The sequence below is a fragment of the Myotis daubentonii genome, chromosome 18 (assembly GCF_963259705.1).
Source record: "Myotis daubentonii chromosome 18, mMyoDau2.1, whole genome shotgun sequence".
NCBI lineage: Eukaryota > Metazoa > Chordata > Mammalia > Chiroptera > Vespertilionidae > Myotis > Myotis daubentonii.
In genome coordinates, this window is record NC_081857.1 from 28,295,184 (window position 1) to 28,318,819 (window position 23,636).

At 52.1% G+C, this 23,636-nt stretch overlaps 1 protein-coding gene and 1 long non-coding RNA gene across 7 annotated transcripts in view; one reads left to right on the forward strand and one right to left on the reverse strand.

Moving 5' to 3' along the window:
• The window catches only part of MEF2D (myocyte enhancer factor 2D), a 33,918-nt gene extending 20,202 nt beyond the window's left edge, over positions 1 to 13,716 (forward strand). For 4 of the 6 annotated variants that reach the window (XM_059673853.1, XM_059673850.1, XM_059673851.1 and 1 more), the window contains exons 5-12: positions 125 to 335; positions 554 to 610; positions 2,425 to 2,615; positions 3,069 to 3,089; positions 4,273 to 4,402; positions 8,626 to 8,863; positions 9,317 to 9,623; positions 9,959 to 13,716. In XM_059673853.1, the coding sequence (XP_059529836.1) occupies positions 125 to 335; positions 554 to 610; positions 2,425 to 2,615; positions 3,069 to 3,089; positions 4,273 to 4,402; positions 8,626 to 8,863; positions 9,317 to 9,623; positions 9,959 to 9,970 (1,167 nt within the window). In that variant the 3' untranslated portion in view covers positions 9,971 to 13,716. The remainder of the gene's footprint in view (positions 1 to 124; positions 336 to 553; positions 611 to 2,424; positions 2,616 to 3,068; positions 3,090 to 4,272; positions 4,403 to 8,625; positions 8,864 to 9,316; positions 9,624 to 9,958) is intronic. The other 2 variants (XM_059673855.1, XM_059673854.1) reach the window with 1 other exon arrangement.
• LOC132220600 (uncharacterized) lies at positions 10,261 to 18,573 on the reverse strand. Its single transcript, XR_009449822.1, has 3 exons — positions 18,477 to 18,573; positions 17,244 to 18,268; positions 10,261 to 16,025 (listed from the first exon to the last, which is right to left on the reverse strand). It is a non-coding gene; the product is annotated as an uncharacterized LOC132220600 (long non-coding RNA).
• Positions 18,574 to 23,636: the final 5,063 nt, after the last annotated feature.

The window sequence follows — 23,636 nt, forward strand, 5'->3', positions numbered from 1 at the left end:
GCCGCTGGCCCTAGATCGAGTGCACAGCCCAACACTAGAAGAACCCTCGCCTGCTTTCTCAGGCAAAGTGGGTCCAAGGTAAGAGGTCACCCTGCCTGACCCCGCTTCTCCATTTTCTGTCTAGTCAGCTGTCCCGGCCCCCAACTTTGCCATGCCTGTGACAGTGCCCGTGTCCAATCAGAGCTCACTGCAGTTCAGCAATCCCAGCAGTTCCCTGGTCACCCCTTCCCTGGTGACATCATCCCTCACGGACCCACGGCTCCTGTCCCCCCAGCAGCCAGCACTACAGAGGAACAGTGTGTCTCCTGGTCTGCCCCAGCGCCCAGCCAGTGCAGGTGAGTGGGCTGCAGGTGGGTGGGTGAGGTGGAAATGAGGTGTGATGGGGGCTTGAGATTCCATTTTCAATAGAGAGTATTTCCCTTCACCTGCACAGCATTCTCCCATTGATGTGGCTCCTGAGGGAAGGAACTATGACTCCTGTCCTGTTTAGTCCCCAAAACTCACTCTGGAGGAGACGTCTTGTCAGCTCATCACAGTTCTGTTTGTCTTCCAGGGGCCATGCTGGGCGGCGACCTCAACAGTGCTAATGGAGCCTGCCCCAGCCCTGTTGGTGAGTACTGCTGCCCTTGCCGGGGGAAGGGGAGGTCCTGCCCAAGAGTCCAGGGACAAAGAAGGACCTAGATTACAGGAGGAGAAGGTCCCAGGGCCTGAATGGGAGGATTTCTAAGCCCTGAGGTTTTTTTGTCTGTAGCAGTGATTGGTGTGGAGCTATAGGCTCAGAGAACTCTGGACAAATGATTGGAGGTGAAGATTCAAGTTTTTCCAGTTGAGCAGGACATCTGGTTGGGATCTGAAGGATGGAAATATATCTCATGTTGCCAATGGGCAGTAGGCACACACTCACACACATACTTACATACACACGTGTAGACATTCTCACTCATGGAAATATCCAGACATTCAGTGTGCACTGTGTGCACACATCTATAAGTCCCAGAAGAAAGGCACACACACCCCCACCCGGCAGCTGACAGTCCCTCCTGCCCTGTGCTGTTGTCCGGCTGGTTACTATGACTTCGAATGTCACCATTGACGTCACCCTGACATTCCTGCCATTCCCGGAGTGATCTGGGAATTGGGATGGAAGCAGCCACACACTTACAGAGCAGCAATGTGCTCTCAGGCAACAGAGCAAAGACACTTCTGATTGTGGTTACCCCCCACCTCTGGGCTTTAGAATCCCCCTTTAGCACCAAGCACCATATCCTAGCATGTTGGCAGTGATTGTGTATGGCAGGGGTCCTCAAACTTTTTAAACAGGGGGCTAGTTCACTGTCCCTCAGACCATTGGAGGGCCGGACTATAGTTTAAAAAAAAAAACTATGAACAAATTCCTATGCACACTGCACATATCTTATTTTGAAGTAGAAAAACAAAACGGGAACAAATACAATATTTGTATTTGCATGTGGCCCGCGGGCCGTAGTTTGAGGACCCCTAGTGTGTGGGGTTAGGAAATGGGGGAAATGCGTGAATACGCTCCCTCTCTAAGGAGAGGGCCCGACAAATGCCTGCAGACCTTACGGAGGCAGCGGTACTTGTGGGCCCTCAGGCCTGGCATGTGGAAAGTGGTGAGGGCCCTAGCTTGGCTTCCAGCCAGCTGTGTGGCCCTAGAGAAGTCATTAATACCTCTGTCAACCAGGCCCTTCTATACACAGAGCTAATGATACATGTCCTGACCACCTTGAGGGTTAGCGTGAGGATTAAATGAGATAATATGCATGTGAAAGCCCCAAGTAGGTTGTGGAGTATGTAAGGATAGTTATTGTGCTTGTTATTACCAGCCTAATTATGGTGGTGGCTGGGTTATCAGTCCCCCATGCCAGGAAGAATACCACCACTAGTGAATGGCTCATCTTCCCCAGAGCTGAGGGCATCCAAATCATCGTGCCCCCAGCTCATTGCAAAGGGAGCAGCCTGAGTGGTTGATTTGCCCTGGTGAGCAGAATCCTCACTGAGACCCAAATTCCAGGCTGCCTCCCCTTTTCCAACCTGGGTCATTGTGGGCCCAGTCAGAGGCAGGTAGTGGATCACAAGGTGCTGGAGTTCCTGACCAAAAAGAGAAAACGTGGGGAGAAGGCTTGGCTGCAGAAGAACCTCTTGAATGTTGTGGTTTCCATTTCCAATTCTTCCTACCAACCTCTGAACTCCTACCACCCAGTCCCACACATAGCTCAGGGCCAGGAGGATGAACCAGTGATTCGGTAGTAAGGGGTCTTAGGGGAAAACCAGATAGCTCAGTACCCACTCAAAGCCTGGGCGTGGCTTTGAGAGGACTGGGTGACCGGAGTACTGGCAAGGGGGCAGTTAACAGGGCTGAGGGGTGGGTCCATGTTTTTCCTTTTATCCTCATCTCTTCTCCAGGGAATGGCTATGTCAGTGCTCGGGCTTCCCCTGGCCTCCTCCCCGTGGCCAATGGCAACAGCTTAAACAAGGTCATCCCTGCCAAGTCTCCACCCCCACCCACCCACAGCGCCCAGCTTGGAGCCCCCAGCCGCAAGCCCGACCTGAGGGTCATCACTTCCCAGGGTGGGAAGGGGTTAATGCACCACTTGGTGAGTGGGGTTTGGACGGGGCTGGGGAATGGGCGCGCGGAGGGAGGAAAGAGCCGATCTCCGGCAGGGATGTGAAGGTCACCCAGCAGTTAGGGCTTCCCAAGAGAGACCGTGGCTGGGAAGAAGCCCCAGAGGCCTTACAAAAGGTTGAAACACAGAAGTACCAGCCTCAAAGGCGGTAAAGGGAACAGGAGATGGGAGAGAATGTTCTGTAGCAGGAAGAGATCTGCCATCGCAGCAGAGGGATGGGAACTAGATTGTGAGTGTTTGCCACTGATGGACGTTGGGATGTAGCGTCTGTGGAAACCCATCGGGGCAGTGAGGCGCTCTGTGCTTCTAGGCTGCAGAGCCTTCCCGCTCTCCTGCATAGGTGGGAGGGTGTGGGGGCAGTGGTGTGCGGGGAAGGTGGAGGCAAGAGACTGAACCATCCCTTGGTTTTATTTCTGCTCCCAGACTGAGGACCATTTAGATCTGGTAAGTGAGGCTGTGAGATGTTTGCTGTGGCTTTGAATTCTGGGTCATCCCCTTGCTCTGTGGCCCCCAGCATGGAACATGTGTGTGCCCTTGTCCTTTTGCCTGTGTGTATAGTGTGTGTATAGTGTGTGTTGTTTGGTTGCTTGCCGGGAGCTCCAAGCAGGATGCAAAGGTGAATGGGGAAGGGGTCGGACATGCATGTGTTTGTACATGTGTGTATGTAGATGTGTTACTGTGATGTTGCATTCCTGCAGGCACACCTTTCTCTGTGTGTATGTGGGTGTGCCAGGGGAGTGGGCTAGGCCTTGTCCCAGGATGCCTGGATTAGGCCCTGGGACGAGAGGCTGGGCTGCACTTGCCCCCCGACTCTGCTCAGGCCCACCACATTCTTGGCACCCAGCGCAGGACCTCATAAAAGGGGTACCAGCCAGACAATAACATTCGTTTTCCAGGGAAGCCGAGGCTTAAGGTGAGGCCAGAGGTGTCCTTGATGGGGCCTTCCCCATGTCCCTCTGTCTCCTGTGCTCCCTTCTGCACAGCCTGTCTCACAGGCGCTCAGAGGCATACCCAGCCGCTCTCTCCTTCACACACCTACATATTCACCCGCAGCCAGGATGGGGCGGGGGCTCCTCCCTCCCCAGTTCCCTGATGGGAGGCCAGTGAGGCTGGAAAAGGCAGGCAGGCTTTGGCGGCCAACACGGCAGCAGTTTCGGCCTCAGCGTGGAGTTGGAATAAACAAGTGAGTCAGCAGCAGATGGAGCTGACAGCCCCACACACGTGTGTGCATACACGCAGGCACACGCATTCCGTCGCAGATGCCAGCACGCCTCTCCCAGGCATGTGCTGCTGTGTGATAGATGGAGAGCAGACTCCAGAGGCATCAGCCAGGAGAAGAATGGCTCTCCCTTCTCTCCTCTGCCCTCGGAGAGCGTGGTGCTGGGCCACAGGGCAAGCATTCCTCTCTGTGTGTAGGTGTGAATGGATTTGTGTGGCATGTTTCTCCCTGTGGGTCCCAGTCTCTGAATGCAACAGCATGTGTTTGTGTATCTTCGGGGCCTCTGCCGAGGCATCCCATCTGGGCCTTGGGACTCAGAGACCCCAGCTTGGTCTTGGAATGGAGGGCCAGGATCAAGCAACCCGTCCCCCCATCTACCACCTCTTGACAGACAATTTTCTCCTGCAGAACAATGCCCAGCGCCTTGGGGCCTCCCAGTCTACCCACTCGCTCACCACCCCAGTGGTTTCCGTGGCAACACCGAGTTTACTCAGCCAGGGCCTCCCCTTCTCTTCCATGCCCACCACCTACAACACAGGTGAGTGTTCAGGTGGCCTGAGCTGTGTGCACATGGCCTTGGGACGGGAGGGGCCAGAGAGGGGACATGAGATATTCTCTGGGGACACCCTAATCGGAGGAAGGCCATTGATTTGGGAGAGCCCTATGTAATTAAGGTTGCCAGATTTAGCCAATAGAAACATAGAATGCCTAGCTACATTTGAATTTCAGGTAAAACAATGAATAATTTTTTAGTATGTCTCACAGACATTCTTCTGTAAAATATGTCCCAAGATACACTTAGGCTAAAAAAGTATTCATTATTTTGTCTGAAATTCAGATTTAACTGGGTATTCCTTATTTTTTTATTTTTTTGTTCATCCTCACCCAAGGATATTTTTTCCATTGGTTTTTAGAAAGACTGGAAGGGAGGGGGAGAGGGGCAGAGAGACAGAAACCGAGATATCAATGTGAGAGAGACACATGGATTGGTTGCCTCCCGCACGCACCCTGACCAGGACCAGGATTGAACCTGTAACCCTTCAAAGCTTGGGCCAATGCTCTAACACTGAGCCACACCCTTTTTTAAAACATAAGACCTAATGGAGAAGGGAAGCCCTGTCCTTAGTACAGAGGTGAGCAGATGATTCAGGCCACCAGGTCAGTTCAGACATGGTCAGTTCAGTGAGGCTTCTTAGAGGAGAAGAATGAAGGAATGAGGGAGAGAAGAGAGAGGCTGAGCAGGCCAGAGTGAAGGATGCATCCAGGTTCTGGGGAAGGCTGCTGAACTGCCTTGGTGGTGGAGTCTTGGGGGGGCAAGGAGGAGGAAGACTGTGAAAGGCTGAGGAGAGATCTGAAGACGGGAGCGAGGCCTCTAGGAAGAAGCATTCAGACAGGACATGCAGTGCCCAGGCCGCTGCTAGGCACCCAGAGCGGTCCTGGCCTGTGTCACCCACTCATTCCCCCGGGAACAGTCTGTGACGCTCAGCCTTCCTCGCCTGCACTACAAGCTGCAGTGTCGGGGAGCGCTGCCCAGAGGGAAATGCCAGGTCACTTTGTTTCAGAGCATGTGTGTGGCTGGGAACCTGGTCTGTTTCCCTGCTGTTCCCCAGGTTCTTTGACCTGCGAGTGGCTTGTGTTGGGGCTGTTTTATGATGAGGTCAAACTAGATCAAAAGACCCTTCAACTTCACTCCCCCTCCAAGCCCCCATTCCAGAGTTTAAGCACCCTAGGTCCCAGACATCAGTATAAATACCCGCGAATTCTCACCTCTTCCCCATGTGTATAAATCCAGAACCAGCCCTGTATGTAGGGAAGCCCCTGGGGGTGGGTAGGACAGCTGATGCGGAACCAGACTCTGGCATGGTACCTGTGTCCAGATTTTGTCATCCAGGTGTCGTACAGCCCCTGCTCCCATGTGTCCTCCCATGCGTGCACACACTCTCAGCTTGTTATGTCCTCGGGCGGTTTCAGAGGGGACTACTGCTCCAGATGGCCGAATCCCTGGGGCCAATCTCTTCATCTGTGAGAGTTGTGAGTGGACAGGAGGTCTCTGGGGCTCGTCCAGCCCTGCCAGTTGGGGCTGGGCCTGGCTAGAAAAACCAGTTGCCTGAGGACAGCCAAGGGTGGTTGGCAGAGGGCGGCACAGAACACTTTTCAGGAGCTGCTGTTTTTTGGAATCCCAGGGAGGTGATTTTCTGCCGCCATCTTGGGTCTCCTGTCACTCTGAAGAAGGAGGGAGGTTAGTGGGCGTCAGTGACCTGGGGCAGGTGCTCAGCGGGCCAGACTTAGTCACGGTGGTGAGAGAAGATGCGGGCGCTGGGACTGCCGCTGGAGCCCTGTGAGAGGGGTGTGGTCTTCCTCACATCCTCTCGGCAGCCAGGGCCCCAGCTCCTCTCACATCCTCTCGGCAGCCAGGGCCCCAGCTCCTCTCACATCCTCCCGGCAGCCAGGGCTCCAGCTCCTCTGGCTGCAGGAGTAGTTCCAACAGCAGGGTGTTCAGGTGACTCTAGATACATCAATAAAACCCTCACGGACACAGTGCTGTTTAGTTGTTTACTGTACAGTCCTAGTCCCCAGTTCAGGTTCTGGCTGGGGGTGATCTGACTCTGGTAATGTCTTCGGAAGGGACAGGCCCGGCCCCTGTTAACCCTGGCTGCAGAGGTCTGGCTTGTGGACATGCCAGGAGCAGGCCCAGTGGGCTGCCAGGTGACCTGCAGGCCAGGTTCCTCTTACCTAGGAAGAGCTAAGCCTCTTGGAGAGCCAGGTCTCCGGGTCGATGGGGCTGGCGTGTGCTGGGAAAGTGAGGGACTAGGAGTTGAGTCTGAACCATTCCCCCGCTGAGGGACGTTGGGCAAGTGATGCGCTTTTCTGTGCTTGGCTTCCTTGTTTACATAATGAGCGTTTGAAATAGTCGGTCCTAGGGGCCCCTTTTTGCCCTTGCTCTGCTTCTTAAATGTAAGCATCTCAGAGCTCCAGCTAACGTTAATGAGGCCAGAGGCAAGCATGGACCATCTCTCTGGGGTGAGATTTAAACGTAATAAAGAGGCTCTGCCGTTGGCTTTCTCTGTGACCTGGGGCGTTCCTCAGACTTGAGGGTGCAGTTGCCTCCTTTGTAAATTAATAATAATAAGTAAATCTTTAGAATATTTACTATGTGCCAGACACTGTTCTACATGCTTCCTGTGTGTTTTGTTGTTGTTTTGCTCCTTTTCACCGGAGGATATTTTTTCCATTGATTTTTAGAGAGACTGGAAGGGGGGAGAGGGAAGAGAGAGAGAGAGAGACAGTCATCAATGGGAGAGAGACACATCGATTGGTTGCCTTCTGAACACACCCCAGTCGGGGCTGGGGATTGAACCTGCAACCCAGATACGTGCCTTTGACGGCGAATAAAACCCACAGCCCTTCGGTGCTTGGGCCGACGCTCTAACCACTGAGCACACCACTCAGGGCGTGCTTCCTTGTGTATTAACTCAGACCTCACAACAGCTGTGTGGTATAGGCAGGATTATTGCCTCCAGTTTATGGAGCGTAAGTAGCTTGCCCAAGGTCACATGACCTATAATGGAGGTAGCCCGGAAGTTTGCCCTCATCGCTCATGCCTGTAACCTTATTGTTACGTTGCACGGATAATGCTGTCTTCTGGAGCGGATGGCCCCTGAGTAAGAGCTTGGCGGTACAGTGCTGCTGTGACGGGAGGAGGGGCGCGCGTGTCCTCCTCCTCCCACAGTGCAATCACCTTACGCTCCTTAGGGAAGACATTTTCTAAACTGTTCCAAACAGGATGCAACATGAACCATTACAGGGCTGTGTAAACTGTGAAACGTCTATGGCTCTGTTTGTTCTGTGACAGTGCAGATATCACAGTTTCTTCATTGAGACAAATTTTAGAAAAGAACAAGCAACATCTCCGGGGGAAATTGGTTAGCACCTTGGCCTGCTGTGCTGCACAACGGTGTCCCCGCCTGCCCCTCTGCTCTCGCAGGCTCTTCTGGGGGCAGGCACGCGCCCTCCGTGTTGATGTGGGGGCCCAGCAGCTCAAATCTGGCTGCTGCTTACATGTTGACAGTCTCCAGCAGACTCTGGACTTTGCAGAAGGTGGAATGGCCGTGAACAGCAATTCGTTTCCGATGGGCTGTTCACCTGGTGTTTCTCACGCCTCCCCTCTGTCTCTAAAAAGCGCTTACAGACTTGGCAGCTGAAGATATGACAGACATACATTAGACCTTCCCTGATTTTTCACCCTTCTTCTTCTTCTTAATTGACATTTTAAAAGTGATACCTACACACAGTAAACTTTTTTAAAAGTTAAACACTATTTAAGAAACCACCTCTTGCCCTCCCAGTGTGGCTCAGTGGTTGAGCCACCAAGAGGTCCCTGGTTCAATTCCTGGTCAGGCACATGCCGGCTTGCCGCTTGATCCCCAGGAGGGGGCATGCAGGAGATAGCCAATCTGTTTTTTTTCTCTCCCTCTCCCTTCTCACTCTCCCTTTCTCTCTAAAAATCAATAAAAACATACTATAAAAAGAAAGAAACCACCTCTTTTCATCATGTTAAAAAAACAGCACCCTATGGTCATTACAATTTACATCTTTTGAACTAGGAGTGCTGTGCCATCTTCCTGGATTTGTGTGGGTTTTGTGATGGTTCGCATCTATCATTAACAGCTCCTCCCCTCTCCACGTTCCTCCCGGAGGTGCCCCCAGTCTGAGTCCTCCCCTTCCCACTGCGGCTCATCCTCCCTTTCCCGATCCACGCAGATTACCAGCTGACCAGTGCGGAGCTGTCCTCCTTACCAGCCTTCAGTTCACCTGGGGGGCTGTCACTAGGCAATGTCACCGCCTGGCAGCAGCCACCACAGCCCCAGCAGCCGCCCCAGCCGCAGCCTCCGCAGCCTCAGCCCCAGCCGCAGCCCCAGCCGCAGCCGCAGCCACAGCAGCAGCAGCAGCCACAGCAGCAGCAGCCCCATCTGGTCCCTGTGTCTCTCAGCAACCTGATGTGAGTCCCTGGGGATCCGTGCATGTGTTTGCAAAGGGAGGGACGAGGGTGGGGAAGAGGAGGGATCCCTTTAAGGTTGTCTGTCATCAGTGGACAGCATATGAGGCACCAGATGGCAGTCCTGGTATCCCAGGCACAGGCCTGGGAGGGAGACCTACCTTGAGCCCCTCCCCCAGCCAGCCAGGGGTGGGGGTGGGGGTGGGGACCCCGCACTGTAGAAGATGACATGAGATAGAAAGAGAACTAATCTGACTTCTTTTCCTTCTTTCCCTTCACTCGGCCATCTCTCTCTCCTGGTCTCTGCCTCCCCCTCACATCCCCATCCTCCATCTTCTCGTTCTCTGTCCTCTCTCACTCTGTTTTGTCACCGCCCATCACTTTTTTTGTCACTCACCTTCCCTCCTCTGTTTCTGTCCCGTGTACCCTGTCCCCATCCCCTTCGCCTGTTACCAGCCCTGGCAGCCCCCTGCCCCACGTGGGTGCTGCCCTCACGGTCACCACCCACCCCCACATCAGCATCAAGTCGGAACCTGTGTCCCCAAGCCGCGAACGCAGCCCTGCGCCTCCCCCTCCAGCTGTGTTCCCGCCTACCCGCCCTGAGCCTGGTGACAGTCTCAGCAGCCCAGCTGGGGGCTCCTATGAGACGGGGGACCGGGATGACGGACGGGGGGACTTCGGGCCTACCCTGGGCCTACTGCGCCCAGCCCCAGAGCCTGAGGCCGAGGGCTCAGCTGTGAAGAGGATGCGGCTCGACACCTGGGTACTGTAGCATCACCCCTCCTGTCTGCCAGTGTCTGCTACACCCAGGGACTGCCCCGTGTGCCCCCCACCTGTTTTATCTCCTACCTGAGAGGCCTTGTGGCCAGCTAGCCCTTCCATCAGCCCTTCTGGGGCAGCACCATCCCTTTTACCCCCACCAAAGGCCCATCTCCTACCCTTCCTCCAGCATCAGTCCTTCTGCTCGATAGCATCCTCCCCTCAGAGCTGGCCCTGCCGCTGAGAGTCCTGGCCCGACAGGGAGAGGGGCGTGGGGGACACATGCCCTGTAGCCTGGGCCACCCCTCACACCCCCTTCTCCATCTCCTCTCTTCACAGACATTAAAGTGACGATCCCCACTCCCCTCCTCTCAGCCTCCCTGATGAAGAGTTGACAATCTCACCGCCCACCCCCTGTCCTGGGCTCCTCCCGCTTGACCCCCACTTCCTTTCTTGTGCTCCGTGTCCTGTTGACAGTTACATTTGTGTATAATTATTATTATGTTATTATTAATATTATTATTTTTTTTAATTTGGATTCTCACTTTGGAGAGGGGGATGCTCCCATCCCCTTTCTGCACCCCCTGCCATTTTCACTGGCCGCGGGAGCTCTTTTTGCGGGAAGGGGAACACTTTGCACGTTGTACACATATGCTGCAGGAGGGGGGGAGGCCAGGGGGCCTTTGGGAAAGGACAGGTGCCGAGCCCTGCATGCGGACCCTCCCACCCCGCCCCCCAGATAGTGGGAAATAACCAAAAAAACTACCAAACAACAAAACCCTTACAATAGACTGAAACCCCAAAGTTGACTTGACGGTGGGTTTGTGTTTCAGGGGAAAGCGAGGAAGAGGCTCTGTCAAGGGTTTCTGCCTCTGGGCTGTTCCTGCGGCCACAGGCATACGGGGCAGAATGCCCAAGCCTGGCCCCACATGCCCCTGCACACACAGCACTCGCTCACTGGTTCTGTGTGAGCTGCACCTGCGAGGTGCGGGGGAGCTGGCCGAGCTTTTGGGCTGGGAAGGCTGCCTAGGAATCTGAGGCTGCGGGAGGCTGTGAGGGAGCGCCCCTCTGAAGCACATTTGGAGAGAAAGAGCCATGAGGAGAGAGAAGGCTGAGGAGGGACAGGGCTGGGACAAGGCGTGAGTCAGCATCCCTTCCCTTTCCCAGCGTTTTCTCTAAGACACAGTGCAATAGCTCCCCAGCCCTCGGTGGACACCAGCCCAGTAAAGCTGGCCACAACGTGCGGGGAGAACTGGGGAGAGGAACTTGAGTGAGGTGACTCGGTGGGAGCGGGTCTCGTCACTTCGGGATGCCTGAGGACGGAACCCTTGCATCCAGGGGCGAGTGTGAGTGAGGGGACTTGCTCTTCCTTGCACGTACATATTCCCAGAGGAGTGGATGTTGGGATGGGTGAGAGGATGGGAAAGGGGACTGGAGGTCTGCAGAGGCCTGCCTCCCTTCTTTCCTCCTTGTCCCTTCTCCCCAGCCCTCCTCCCAGCTCCTGCTCCTGCGCCCCGGATCGGCTCCAGACCCCACCTCCGTGCTCTTGGCGCCCTCATTGTCTGGCTACCTCCTGCCCCACCACCCCCAGGCCGTATCCCACCTTCCCTCTTGGCTACTGTAATTGTAAATAGCAACCTTTGGAAAAGTTAGCAGTGTAACAGTCCAGGAAACTGTTTTTTGTTGTTGTTGTTGTTGTATTGATATGAAATGAGATTCTATTTTTGTCAAAGTATATTGTAATAATAATGACTCAAACGCCCGTACTGTACAGGTGAGGTTCTTCTGCTGTTGTTCTTGCTCCCCTCCTCCAGCCCCCAGTCTGCCTCTCTCTGCACCTCCCCAGGTCCTGAGACCTCAGGCTGGATGACAGGTCAAACTGGAGGGGGCAGGCCCCACGCCCGTGATCACACCACCCCTCACCCTAACGTGCGTGGGCAGGCAGACTCCTTCACATAAGCCCAGCTCCTCTGCCCCAGGGGTGTAGCACTCCCTTGGGGTTTCATCCTGGTGGGAAAGCAGAGTAGACCAGGCCCAGTTTGTGCCAGGTGACTATCTTTGCCCACCTGTAGGACCCAGCCACTTGCAGTATTCCAACACGAGGCAGGGAAGGAACCAGAAGCAGAGGGGGCCATGTGGCTGCACATGTACCTGAGTGTATTCCCAAGGGCATCTAGTGTTTGTATGTCCAAGTATTCCTTTGTATGTATGTGTGTGTGTGTGGCTTTGTGGGTCTCCTAGCCTGTCTGGGCATACACATGAATCTTTGTGCGAATTAAGCTCTGAGGGCATCTGTGCGTGCGTGTGTGTGAGCACGTGCCTGGGTATGTGTTTACAGAGGGACAGGTGGCTGTTGCAGCCACATAACCCTGGCTTCCAGCTCCGTGACCCTCCTCCCTGAGCCCCGCTCCCTTCTGGCCTGCTCCTTCACCTGTTCTCACCCTCAGCTCTGATATTTTTGTCCTCCCGTCAGAAAGGATCTAGCAGTTGGCCCTCCTTGCCACCCTGCCTCTCCCAGGCTCCACGCACAGTTGTCTGCCCAGTACCCACACCTTTACAGCCCCTTCCCTGGAGTACACTCTTCCCTCGCCCCAGTCCTTTCAGGGTGACCCTCAAGCTCCTTCTTCCTCCCTGAAGCTTTTTCCTCACCTGATAGTGAACCATCGTCCTCACACCTTAACCCCACCTGCTGGCTGGGCACACAGCATGGCCAGTCTTCCTGCAGGTTCCTAGAGGGAGTTTCAAGAATAGATGAGACTTGATCAGGGCCATGAAAGAGGAGGATGTAGTCTCGTGTGGGTGTGCATTCCCAGAGCCTTGCCCAGTGCCTGGCACTCAATAAATGCTGAATGAGTGAACGGTGAATGAATGATGGGTGCTCAATCAACATTGAACGACTGGCCATCCCTTCTCAGGCTGTTCCCGCCATGGGTCTGTCCACCTTTCTAAGCTGAGGTTGGCCACCATTAAACACGGGGTGGGGGTGAGGGCCCCTGCAGTTCACGGTGCAATATTTACCAGTTTTGCCCTCTGCTTTGTAATGGCAAACCTGGCTTTTGATTACCATGTGTGGATGTGTGTGTGTCCTTTCTTCTCTATCCCTGGGGGCAGGGGGTGATTTGTGAATGAATGTGTGACATTTCTGCAATTCAGTATCCCAAGAGTTCTCTTGGGGGTAGGGGCTCCTGGCCGGCCAGAAGAAGGGTCCCTGGGAACCCAGACCTCAAGTGCAGACTTCATCTTTCCCTCCTCTCACAAGCCAAATTTGCCTCCACCCACTCCTTCCTCTGAATAACTGGGCATTTGCCAAAGTAATCACTGGAGTCATCCAATGCTCCTCCCCTCCCCAGGTTTCCCACAGCTTTCAGGGACAGTGGGCAAGAGGGCCCCCCACCCACCCCAGTGGAACACCATTTCCTCTTTCCCCGTAGTGCACTCAGTACAACGAGACTGACCCCTGACCCTCACCCAGCCCTCCCCACCTTGGACAGGAAGGAAGTAATGCACCTTCTCTTGCTGATTATTTATTTGTTTGGAGAGACAGAAATGATGTAAAAGTGTATCTAGAAATATCTATATCTATATATTTTTAACTGACTCTTTGGAATCCCCTGGGGTGGGGCGGGGCATGGATTTAGGCTTTCACGGAGGGGAGGAGACATGGAGCCTGGGAACTCCTCTGTTCTTCCTCTGCCACCTCTCTCCACCCTCTAACCAGTTGGTAGAAGGAATGGGATTTGTATTGGGGGAGGGGCGCTGGAATGTTATATGGAGAATCTGGATTCTCTCTGTCTTCCCCACTCAAGTCCCAGAGGGAGGAAGGGGACAGGGCACGGAGGTGCCTCACCCCCAAACCCGACAATCACCCACACTCCTGGGGCTCCTCCTGGGTCCTGGGCAGGGCGAGTCCAAGTGTGTGGCTGTTGATTTGTTTTCAATATTTCTTTTTGTGCTGTATGGTGATGCTTTCTTAGTATTCTACACAATAAGAAAGACAAAGTCCTCGAGATTCTTATGAGTTTTGTTTGAAAACTCTTTCACTATATTTGTTGTAAAGAGGTTTACTATTAAAAGAAAAAGAATACACGTTTCTGATACTTTGGCTTGGGTTCTGGTTTCTCTGGGGCGGTGGGCTGAGGAGGGAAGGAGGGGCTGTGTGGCCCCACCCGGGTCAGAGGCCAAGCATCACGGCAGCGGCAGCGGGGAGGAGTGGCGGGAGCCTTCGGGGCGGCACTTTCAGGTGGCTGTCGTGGGGTTCCAGATGAGATTTTCTCCCAGGTGCTCTGTCAGAAGCAGAGGCAGCCCCAGAACTAGGGAGGGTTGCCCTGTTAGGAGTCATAGGAGGATTCGTGGGATACAAGAGAAAGAAGTTCCACTCAAGGCCTGGTCAGCAGCAGGATGGTGTGCAGTGAGGGAGCCGCACGGTAGAGAATCTTCGACGGCGGAGAACTGTCCCATGGCAGGAACTTGCCCAGGTGCTAGGTTAGGCACAGGTGAAGTCCACCTTCACAGGGGTCCCACGGAGCTCACGCCAGTAGGGGCATCTGCCCTTCCCCTCCCTTTTGAAGCACCTAACAGTGCCAGGGTGCCTCTCCCTACCCTCCTCACAGATCCCAGAGGGCCTCCCACCTGGTGCCCTTAGGGGCAGGTGACTCTCAATCCTGCCTCCCCACACCCTGCACGGCTATGCTTTGGGCTGGTGCAGGGGCTATGGAGGGAAGTGCGCAAGGCTTGGCTAACACATTTGGCCACTTCTCTGTACCATGCCCATGCTAGGTGCTGCACAGGCAAAGATGGAGTGTGAGAGGCCAACATACAGTGAGAGAGGTGGGCTTACAAATGCCTAAAATCCACACTGCACAGCCAATGCTTTGGTTGCTGCCTGTGCAGGTTGGTGCAAGAGCACATGGAGTGAGGCAAACTGCAGAAGGTCTTTGTGCCTTGAGTTTCCTCATCTGCACACTGCGGTGATCTGCCTCCCTCCCAGGGTCATGGCAAACTTCACCTGGCTTCTCCCTCAGCTGGAGCAGAGCTGACAGACAGCTGAGCAGAAGGTGCTTAGGAAGACACCTGTGGTGGCAGTCTCCAAGGTGACATCCAGTGACCTCCGTGCGGTTCTCATACCCTTGTGTGGTCCTCTCACATTGAATCATGGTTGGTATGTGTGTCCAATAAAACTTCCGGAATAAAGCTGGTACATGGTTCTCCAAGTGCTCTCCCTGTCGTGGGAACTATGGACGCACCTCAGAGCAGCCTGGAAGGCTAAGCTGACTCAAGGTGCCCAGCACACAGGGGACTGTGTGAACAGAAAACGTCTTAAGCCACAGAGGTCTGGGTGTTGTGCCTGCAATAGAACCTATCCTATCCTGACTAATGGATTATCCATTCGCACTTGGACAACCTTGAAGCCCCATCTGCTGATAACCCTGTGGTGAGGTAGATCTTTGGACTTGACGTAGTCCAGAACTGGTTCGGCTCCTAGTTCTGCCACTTAACAGCTGTGTGGCCCCGAGGGTCATGATCTCCCCAAGCTGCTGTTTCATTGACTAAGCAGAGCCAGTAGCCGCCTGTTTTCTCTAATCCCTGCCCCCCCCCTTCTCCAATCCATCCTCCTGTCTTTGGCACAGATCTGATCATCTAGCACCTCAGGGTTCTCCACTGCTCACCATACCACGTGAAATCCCAACGCCTCAGCCTGGCTCCCAGGGCCGTCAAAGAACCAATATAACCTCTTTTCCAGGCTGAGCCCACACATCCCTGCTGCACAGCCCTTGGACTCTGGACTGGCCAGGCAGCCCACTCCATTCCTGGATAGATCCTTTGTATCTTTATGTCATTCTTCTGTCTGAAATGCAGCAAACGTGCATTAAGCACGTACTCTGTGAAATCCTGTTAGGCACTGGGGATATAGAGAGGAGCCAGGCAGCTCCTGCCTTTCAGCAACTCACAGTCTAGTGGGGACAAGAGCCAAGAAGTCTTGAGTCAGAAGTCTGTGTTCAGTGTCATAGGACGGACACGAGCAGGCTGTGGGATCAGAGGTGAGACACCCAAATCCAAGCCAGTGGAGATCAGGGAGTCTCCTTGGAGGTGTTTGAGCTGAATTTTGAAGACATGGAGTATCCTAGGCAAATGAGGGCAGGGAAGGCATTCCCAGTAGCAGGAATAGCAAGTAAGATAGGGAGAAAGAATGGTGCATTCAGGAAAACCAATACTGTGGTGCAGGTTAAAGGAATAGCAGATAAAGCTGAAGAGGTAGCAGAAACCTCACTCTGAAGGGCCTTGATTGCCATAATCTGGACTTTATTCTGCAGAAGATGTTTGGTCATCAAAGGATTTTAAGTAGAGGATGGACGTGACCGTATTTGCACTTCAGAAAGCTCCTGCCCGTACACGTTCTCTCTCGGTGCTGCAGAGAACCAGTTGGAAGGAATGCAAAATTGAGGCCCAGTCAGGGTCCTTTACAACTGAGAGGATGAATTTAGTAGACATTTGAGAGATAGAATTACAGGACTTGGAAACTGCCTGGTGAAGGTAGCAAAGGAAAAGGAGGAGGGTCAATAACTCCCAAACTCGTGCTTGGATGAATGGTGGTGCTCCAGTGGCTCCAGACAGGGCTACCAGGTATCTCCTGAGATTTTAGACAAACTGAGTTGGAAACAAGGGAAAGCTCAGGGGTACCTTCTCGGGGGCATAAGGGGAGAAGTGGTACTTTGCTCCCCGGGGTAATTTCAGGGTTAGGGATGGTGGTGAGGGTTGTAGGAGCCTTAGGAAGATCTGGTTCTAAAGGCAAGACACGCAGTGCAACCCTGGAAGTCATTCCGTTTTCTCTTGATAAGGGAAGATGACTGGGAGATGGACCTCTCCATGCCTCAGTTGCCTCATGTGTAAGTGGGTTGCTGTGAGATTTTTTTAAAAATATATTTTACTTATTTTTTTACAGAAAGGAAGGGAGAGGGATAGAGAGTTAGAAACATCAATGAGAGAGAAACATCGATCAGCTGCCTTCTGCACACCTCCCACTGGGGATGTGCCCGCAACCAAGGTACAGGCCCTTGACCAGAATCGAACCTGGGACCCTTGAGTCCGCAGGCCGATGCTCTATCCACTGAGCCAAACTGGTGAGGGCTGCTGTGAGATTTAAATGATACCTCTAAGTGAACTGAAAACCACTCCTGACCATCATAAGTGCTCAATCGTGTCATTTTTATTACTGCTACTTGTCAAAGACATGAAAATAAATGAGCTTACTTGGGTAAGATGTCTAAAACACTGCCTTACACCCCTATTTCTGTCTTTGTAAACTTTCCTGTTATTCAAGGTTTACTCCTACAACTTTCCCTCCATAAAACTTCTATTTCCCCTGTGCTACCCAGCTGGCTGTGTTCTTCTCCTCTAATGGGGTGTTAGGAATCTGCCCCTTCATAGCACCTGCCTCATTTTTCCTGAAAATGTGGGTACTAGTTTCAATTTTCTCTTTAAAATCGGTCTGAAAGCTCCTTTAAAAAAAGCGCACTGCCTCATCCCTTTGTGCGTCTGGCTCAGTGCCCGGCACACAGTCTGTGTCAGGCTAACACGAGATAACGCAGGTGAAAGAGCGCTCGGTAAACGACGGAGCCCTACAAACCTGGAGGATTTTTCCTTCCAGGGCGTGGTGACTTCCTGCAGCTTCTCTTCTACTTTCCGGCTCCAGGAGCACCGATGAGTCTGAAAGCAAGTGTGGGTTCCAGTCTCCTGGGTTTCGCGGTCAGCAGCCCACGGAAGGATTGGCACCCACTGGGCTCCTGCTCCCCAAAGAGGTAGCTCTGGGGAGGCAGGAAGCAAAGGGTGGATTCTGAGTGTTCCAGCGGAGGCGGCCAGGCCAGTTCCCTGTACCTCATGTTCTTCTGACTCACCACCCCTCCGTCCCATGGGCTGAGTAACTTTCCCAGCCTTGTGACTGTGGAAACTTGTTTCAGGAACATCTTAGAGTCTAGCCGATGTCAAAGGGGCAGAAGGCGACCCCACCCCAGGCTCCAAAGCGGCGCTCCTACTGGAGCCCGCACAGAGTGCCTGTTTGTTTACAGACTTATACAATGTGTCTGTGTTACTGCCCAGCCAAGGCTCAGGGCTGATTCTATAACGAGACGCGGCGTCTATGTTACAGTTGGTGAACCTGAGGCCCCAAAGTAAGAGGCAACTCTCGGGTTCCGCCCACGGCGCCTCGCGCTCTTCCTGGATAGATCTAGTTCAAGTCAGCCTGGGGGCCCAGGATTAACTGCTTCCGGGGTTAAGTGATGTGTGTTTAACGCCCGTCCCCTTTGTTTTGTACTCGTTTCCACGTGTTCACAGCTCTCTGGGCCTCGTTCGGGCAGTTTGGCCTCGTAAAGCGCGGTCCCTGCCTCCGCAGCGTGGCCGCCCAGAGTCACTCCTATTTACAGCGCATCCGCCGCCACGTGCCGAGGAAAAGCTGGTGACTCCACCCCGGGCCGAAGGGGGAGGGGGGCCCCGCCTACCGGGAGGGTCACGCGCCCGCCCAGAGCCGCCCTCACGCGGCCGCGGCGCCCGTCCTCTCTCCGCTGAGAGTGGCTGCTGGCGCCTAGTCCTCGCTGGCGGCCAGGGATGGGCGGGGACGATGGAGCCGTTCAGATCTCGGGAAGAAGAAATCTCCATCTAAGGCGAAGGGGGAGGAGGGAGAAGCCATAAAAGCGCCGGTCAAGCCTGCCCCTGCAGACCGTAGGGCCCCGGGGAGCAGAGGCCGCCATTCCCAAGCGCCTCGCAGTGCCGGGCACAGCAGGGCTCAATAGTTGGTTGGCGACCACCCCTCCGACGCTGCCCGCAGCAGAGTTGAACCCGCCGCCCTTCACACGGGCCCTTTCACCCTGCGGCTGTAACATGACAAAGAAGGCAATGGTTTGGCGGCCGGGAGCCAACTGCTGCCCGCGCCGAGGCAGACGCCTCAACCCCTAGGTCCCCCACTGCACAGGTCCCACAAGGACCGGGTCCCACTCCCAGCGTCCCCCGCTGCGGGGCGTGGACCTTGAGGCTCATTTCATTGGCTCATTTCATTGGCTCTTCTAATGACGGATGGGATCGTCAGCCAACCGAAGCCTGGAAAAGACGCATGCGTACACAAAAGATTGAGCCCCTATAGGGTGTGGGGGGAAGCCCGGCGAACCAGTTTGGGCTGGGTCTCACCAAGACCTAGAGAAGGAGGCGCGCATGCGTGGACCTCACCTCTTCTCTGCCCAGTTTGAGGGGCACGTAGCGCCCTCTGTCTTCCTGGTAAGTTTTCCCGGAGGTCTAGCCTCCGTCACCGCTTCGTCAGACCTGGTTCTGCCTGGAGGATCCCGAACGAATCTCTCCCTGCCCTGAGGGAGGACACCCCATCCCCTCTCAGCCAGAGCCCTTAGCTCGGGTCCTCGTGCAGAGATCTCTCTGGGCCAACAATAATAGGAATATTCATTTGAGAACGACACTTCTCAGTTTACCAAGCATTTTGTTGATGTAAGAAACATCCAAATCTGCAGAGAATTTTTATGAGGTTTTTTTTTTTTCTTTTTTTTTGAGCCAAACTGATGACATAAGCTGGAGAGAAAGATCTCAAATGCTCCAGAGAATAACAGTTTTGCAGCTTTTTAACGCATTTGAAATTAAGAAGGTGGGAGAAAGCAAGGGGGTGGTTATAAGATAGTTAACAGGGTTACTCCCTTGGAAGGGTATTACTTCCGGCATTTCGAAGGGGTGTTCACCTAGCTGCGCAAGAAGGATGCACAGGGCTGGACCCAAACCTTTCACTGAAGAGGCTATAGGCCTGGAGCGTGACCGCCCACCACAGCCTGCCCAGTTAGGAATTCATCTCAGATCACAATGGTGGGATTACTTTCCACAGAACGCCTTTCTTCACCCATATGTTATATCCACTCTCTCAGGAGTTCCTCACAGCTGGGATCAAGGCTCGGGTCGCTGGAAGGGAGGCTGAGACACTGCCTGTGAGGGGGTAGCCTGGACTGGAACCCAGGCCTCCTAACTCCCCATCCAGTGCTGACAAGCTGCCTCCCTGCTCTCCAAGGAGTTTGTCTAGTTGAGGTGGTGACACTTAAAGATACAGGAAAAGTGAAGGTACAGTTTCAGCCCATTTTTTATATAGACATGGAGTGCTAAGGGGAAAGATCACTATGTGCTTTTGTGATCGGAAAAGGCCACGAGAAGAAGATGAAGCGTCAGAGTATATACTTGGATGAGATACATCTTAGGAACCTATTATTGACTGTAAAAAGAAATCCCAGAACACAAACATCTGAAATAATTTTTATAAATTTCAAAACAAGCAAAATTAGACAACATATTCTTTAGGTATATATGATAAAACGTTTTAAAAAGAGGAGGAATAATAAATACAAAATTCTTTAGTAGTTACCTTGGAGAGAGGCTGGGGATGGGATGGGGAAGAACAGGTGGATGCTATTGGTAATGTTCTAATTACTGGGTTAAAGGTAAATTTATGGGCAATTTTATTATTTTTATATCACATATAACAATTATCCTTTTGTATGTATAAGATGTAATTTAAAAGATGATAGTGGAGTCACCCCCCCACCCCCACCCCAATTATGTATGACATAGTTGGAAACAAGGGAGAAAGCCTTACCTATATCACACTTGGTTTCCAGAACACTTCTACACATATTTTATCGGTTGATCTTCAGAACAACCCTTCAAGATATTATCTCCATGTTAGAGATGAAGAAACACAACTGGAAGTTACTTAAGGCCAGTGAACAAAGACAGGAAAGGTGGGAATGCAGAAGGCCAGTGGGGAGCCCTCTGCAGCTAAATCTCCAGTCTACCGAGCACTGTGCCTGCAACAGAGAATATGGTCAGTAAACATTTGTTGAGTGGTAAGCGACTGAACTTACTAATTCCTTGGGTGTCTCATAGGAAAGCAGCTGTCCTGAGAGTGGTTGAGGACCCTGCACAGTAGCTGGCTGACCATTGTCGGGAACAGGGGTACTATTCTCTCTTTGGGGGAAAGAACCTCTAAGGCTCTGAAGTTTATCAGTGACTGAAGACAAAACCAGTATTAAGATAATAAGGCTCTCTGCCCAGGTAGTAGACATGGTCACCAAAGAAAGGCCTGGGTAAAAGAGACATTTTGAAGTCAATACGACCTATTGCCAGAATATGTATGAGGTATGCTGTAGTTGTGTGTATTGTTGTATGTTGTTGTACGTGGCTATTGGATGTTGATCCATCCCAACTGGAAGAATGGTTGTGTGCCTTGGCCGGTGTTCTCAGTGGTTGGAGCATCAACTCAGGTTCGATGCCTGGTCAAATGCATACCTGGGTTGCAGGTTCAATCCCTAGTCCTGGGTTAGGGCACGTGTGGGAGGTAACCAATCGATATGTCTACATCGATGCCTCTCTCTCTCTCTCTTCCCCTTCCTCTCTTTTACTCTCTCTAAAAAGCAATGGGAAAGTATCCACAGGTGAGGATTAACAAACAAAAAAAGAATGGTTGTGCTACTGACTAGGTAAAACAAGACAGTCGATGGACATGTACTTAGAAATGCCTAGCAGGCAGTTGGCAATACAGGACAGTGCTTGGGAGAAATAGAGCTGACAATAAACTGAGATTTAAGAGAAAAGGCACTGGAATTTCAGTTAGGACTGACTTCTAGACCAGGCCTTGTCTTTCACAGTGTCACTTTGGACATGTCATTTTGGACAAGTCGCTTAATCTGTTGAGACTATTTCCTCATATATTAAAAAACATACACACACAACAAGAATGTGCCCAATCTCCTCAAAATCTAGTTAAATCTACTCATATAGTTAAATAATCAGATATCCATAACTGGAACTTTGTTTTCTTCTGTTGTCTCATATCATGTTCTTTCTCCATTATATGACTTACCACGTGTGCTTTGCACAAAGTAGGAGCTCAGTAGATACGTCTTGAATTGCACAGAATTGTGTGGTGAAATAGAAAAGGCCATCATTTAATCTCTCTGAGACCTAAATTTCTTTATTTGTAAATTAAGCAAGTTAATCTTTAAAGTTCTTTTGAGTTACAGAATTCTGTTATCCAGCTATGTTCTATGGATTGAGAGGACTGAACTATCTGATCTCTAAATTCCTTTCCAACTCCAATAGTCAATGATTTTACAATATTGAGTTGCAAGTAATCTCATAGAAGTGACAGTTGAACAAGTTCTCAAAAAGAAAATGTGTAGGAGAATATTAAGAACAGAAGCAAGCCTGGCCGACATGGCTCAGTGGTTGAGTGTCCACCCATGAACCAGGCGGTCACGGTTTGATCACCAGTGTGGGTTGTGCAGGAGGCAGTCGATCAATGATTCTCTCTCATCACTGATGTCTCGCTCTCTCTCTCTCTCTCTCTCCTTTCCTCTCTGAAATCGATTTAAAAAAATAGTAGGCCACGTTCTGTGGGTAAATTTTAGTTTGACTGATTTGAACCAATCAAATAAACATTTGATCCATTCTTGTTAATCCTTCAACTTCCGAATTCCAGGTTCTGTCAGGTGAGGTTCTATGCAGTGTTTCTGAAGGAAATTGCCCTGTAGTCAGGAGTCATTCCTGCAAGCTGGAAGAGATCAGAGCTAACTCCAAGAAGAGAGATTATTTTTTTAAATATATTTTTATTAATTTTTTTACAGAGAGGAAGGGAGAAGGATAGAGAGTTAGAAACATCGATGAGAGAGAAACATCCATCAGCTGCCTCCTACACATCTCCCACTGGGGATGTGCCCGCAACCAAAGTACATGCCCTTGACCAGAATCAAACCTGGGACCTTTCAGTCCGCAGGCCGATGCCCTATCCACTCAGCTAAACTGGTCAGGGCAAGAGAGATTATTTTTTCCATTGGATTCTGACATAAATAAACTCTGCCTACTTTTACCCCTGTCAGCCTCTTCCAAAGAAACAGAAGGAAACCTGTTCCCTGCTTTGGAGACAGGCGGATCTGGGTTCAGGGCCTGGCCCCACAATTTACTACATATATGACTCAGCACAGTTACTTCATCTCTCTGCAGAGTCTCTGGGAGTTTTGAGGGGTCTATACAATGCAAGTAAAGCACTTAGAACAGTGCCTAGCAAAGATTAGAGCTTAATCAATGTTAGTTATTACAGTAATAGAAGGGATACATAAAACCAATTCAAAATGGGTTTTATCTGTTTATACTTTAATAAGGATGTGCCCGCCATTCTGGAAATTCACATCAGTGCAGATTAAATGACGCTGCTTGCTTACCTCTCTTCCCAGCCCAGCTCAGCCCTCCAGCCCCTTTTCTTCCTGTCCTCGCCCCACTCTCCTGTGTGTGTGGGGGGGGGGGGGGGGGAGGGGGGGGGGAGGGGATGAAGACATTGCCATAACCTGGCATGACCACTGGGAGGCGCATTTGTGCCACAGAAGGAGTTCCAACTCTGCAGGAGTAGAAGCCCCCTGTCTCCAGGCCGTGTATCTCAGGTTTGGAGTATATTGCTTTAGTGCAGTAGTCGGCAAACTCGTTAGTCAACAGAGCCAAATATCAACAGTACAACGATTGAAATTTCTTTTGAGAGCCAAATTTTTTAAACTTAAACTATATAGGTAGGTACATTGTTATTAACTTAATTAGGGTACTCCTAAGCTGGCCTTTGCTAGAAACGTCCTCAATCTGATTGAGGTAGTTCACTGAGGTCGACCCCTTCTAACTCTCCCACCCACACTCGTCTTGTATACTTGTTCTGTCTATCTCCTTTCCGAAAACCGACTTCTGTGCATGGGCCAGGAAGTTTCAATCGCACTGTACACTGTACGTGTGCGCCCGCACGTGGTATTTTGTGGAAGAGCCACACTCAAGGGGCCAAAGAGCCGCATGTGGCTCGCGAGCCTCGGTTTGCCGACCACTGCTCTAGTGTACTATTTGTGTGTGTGTGTGGGGGGGGGGGGATATTTGTTTAGTTGTTGCTGTTTTTTGAATCCTCACTCAAGGATATTTTTCCATTGATTTTTAGAGAGAGTAGAAGAGAGAGGGA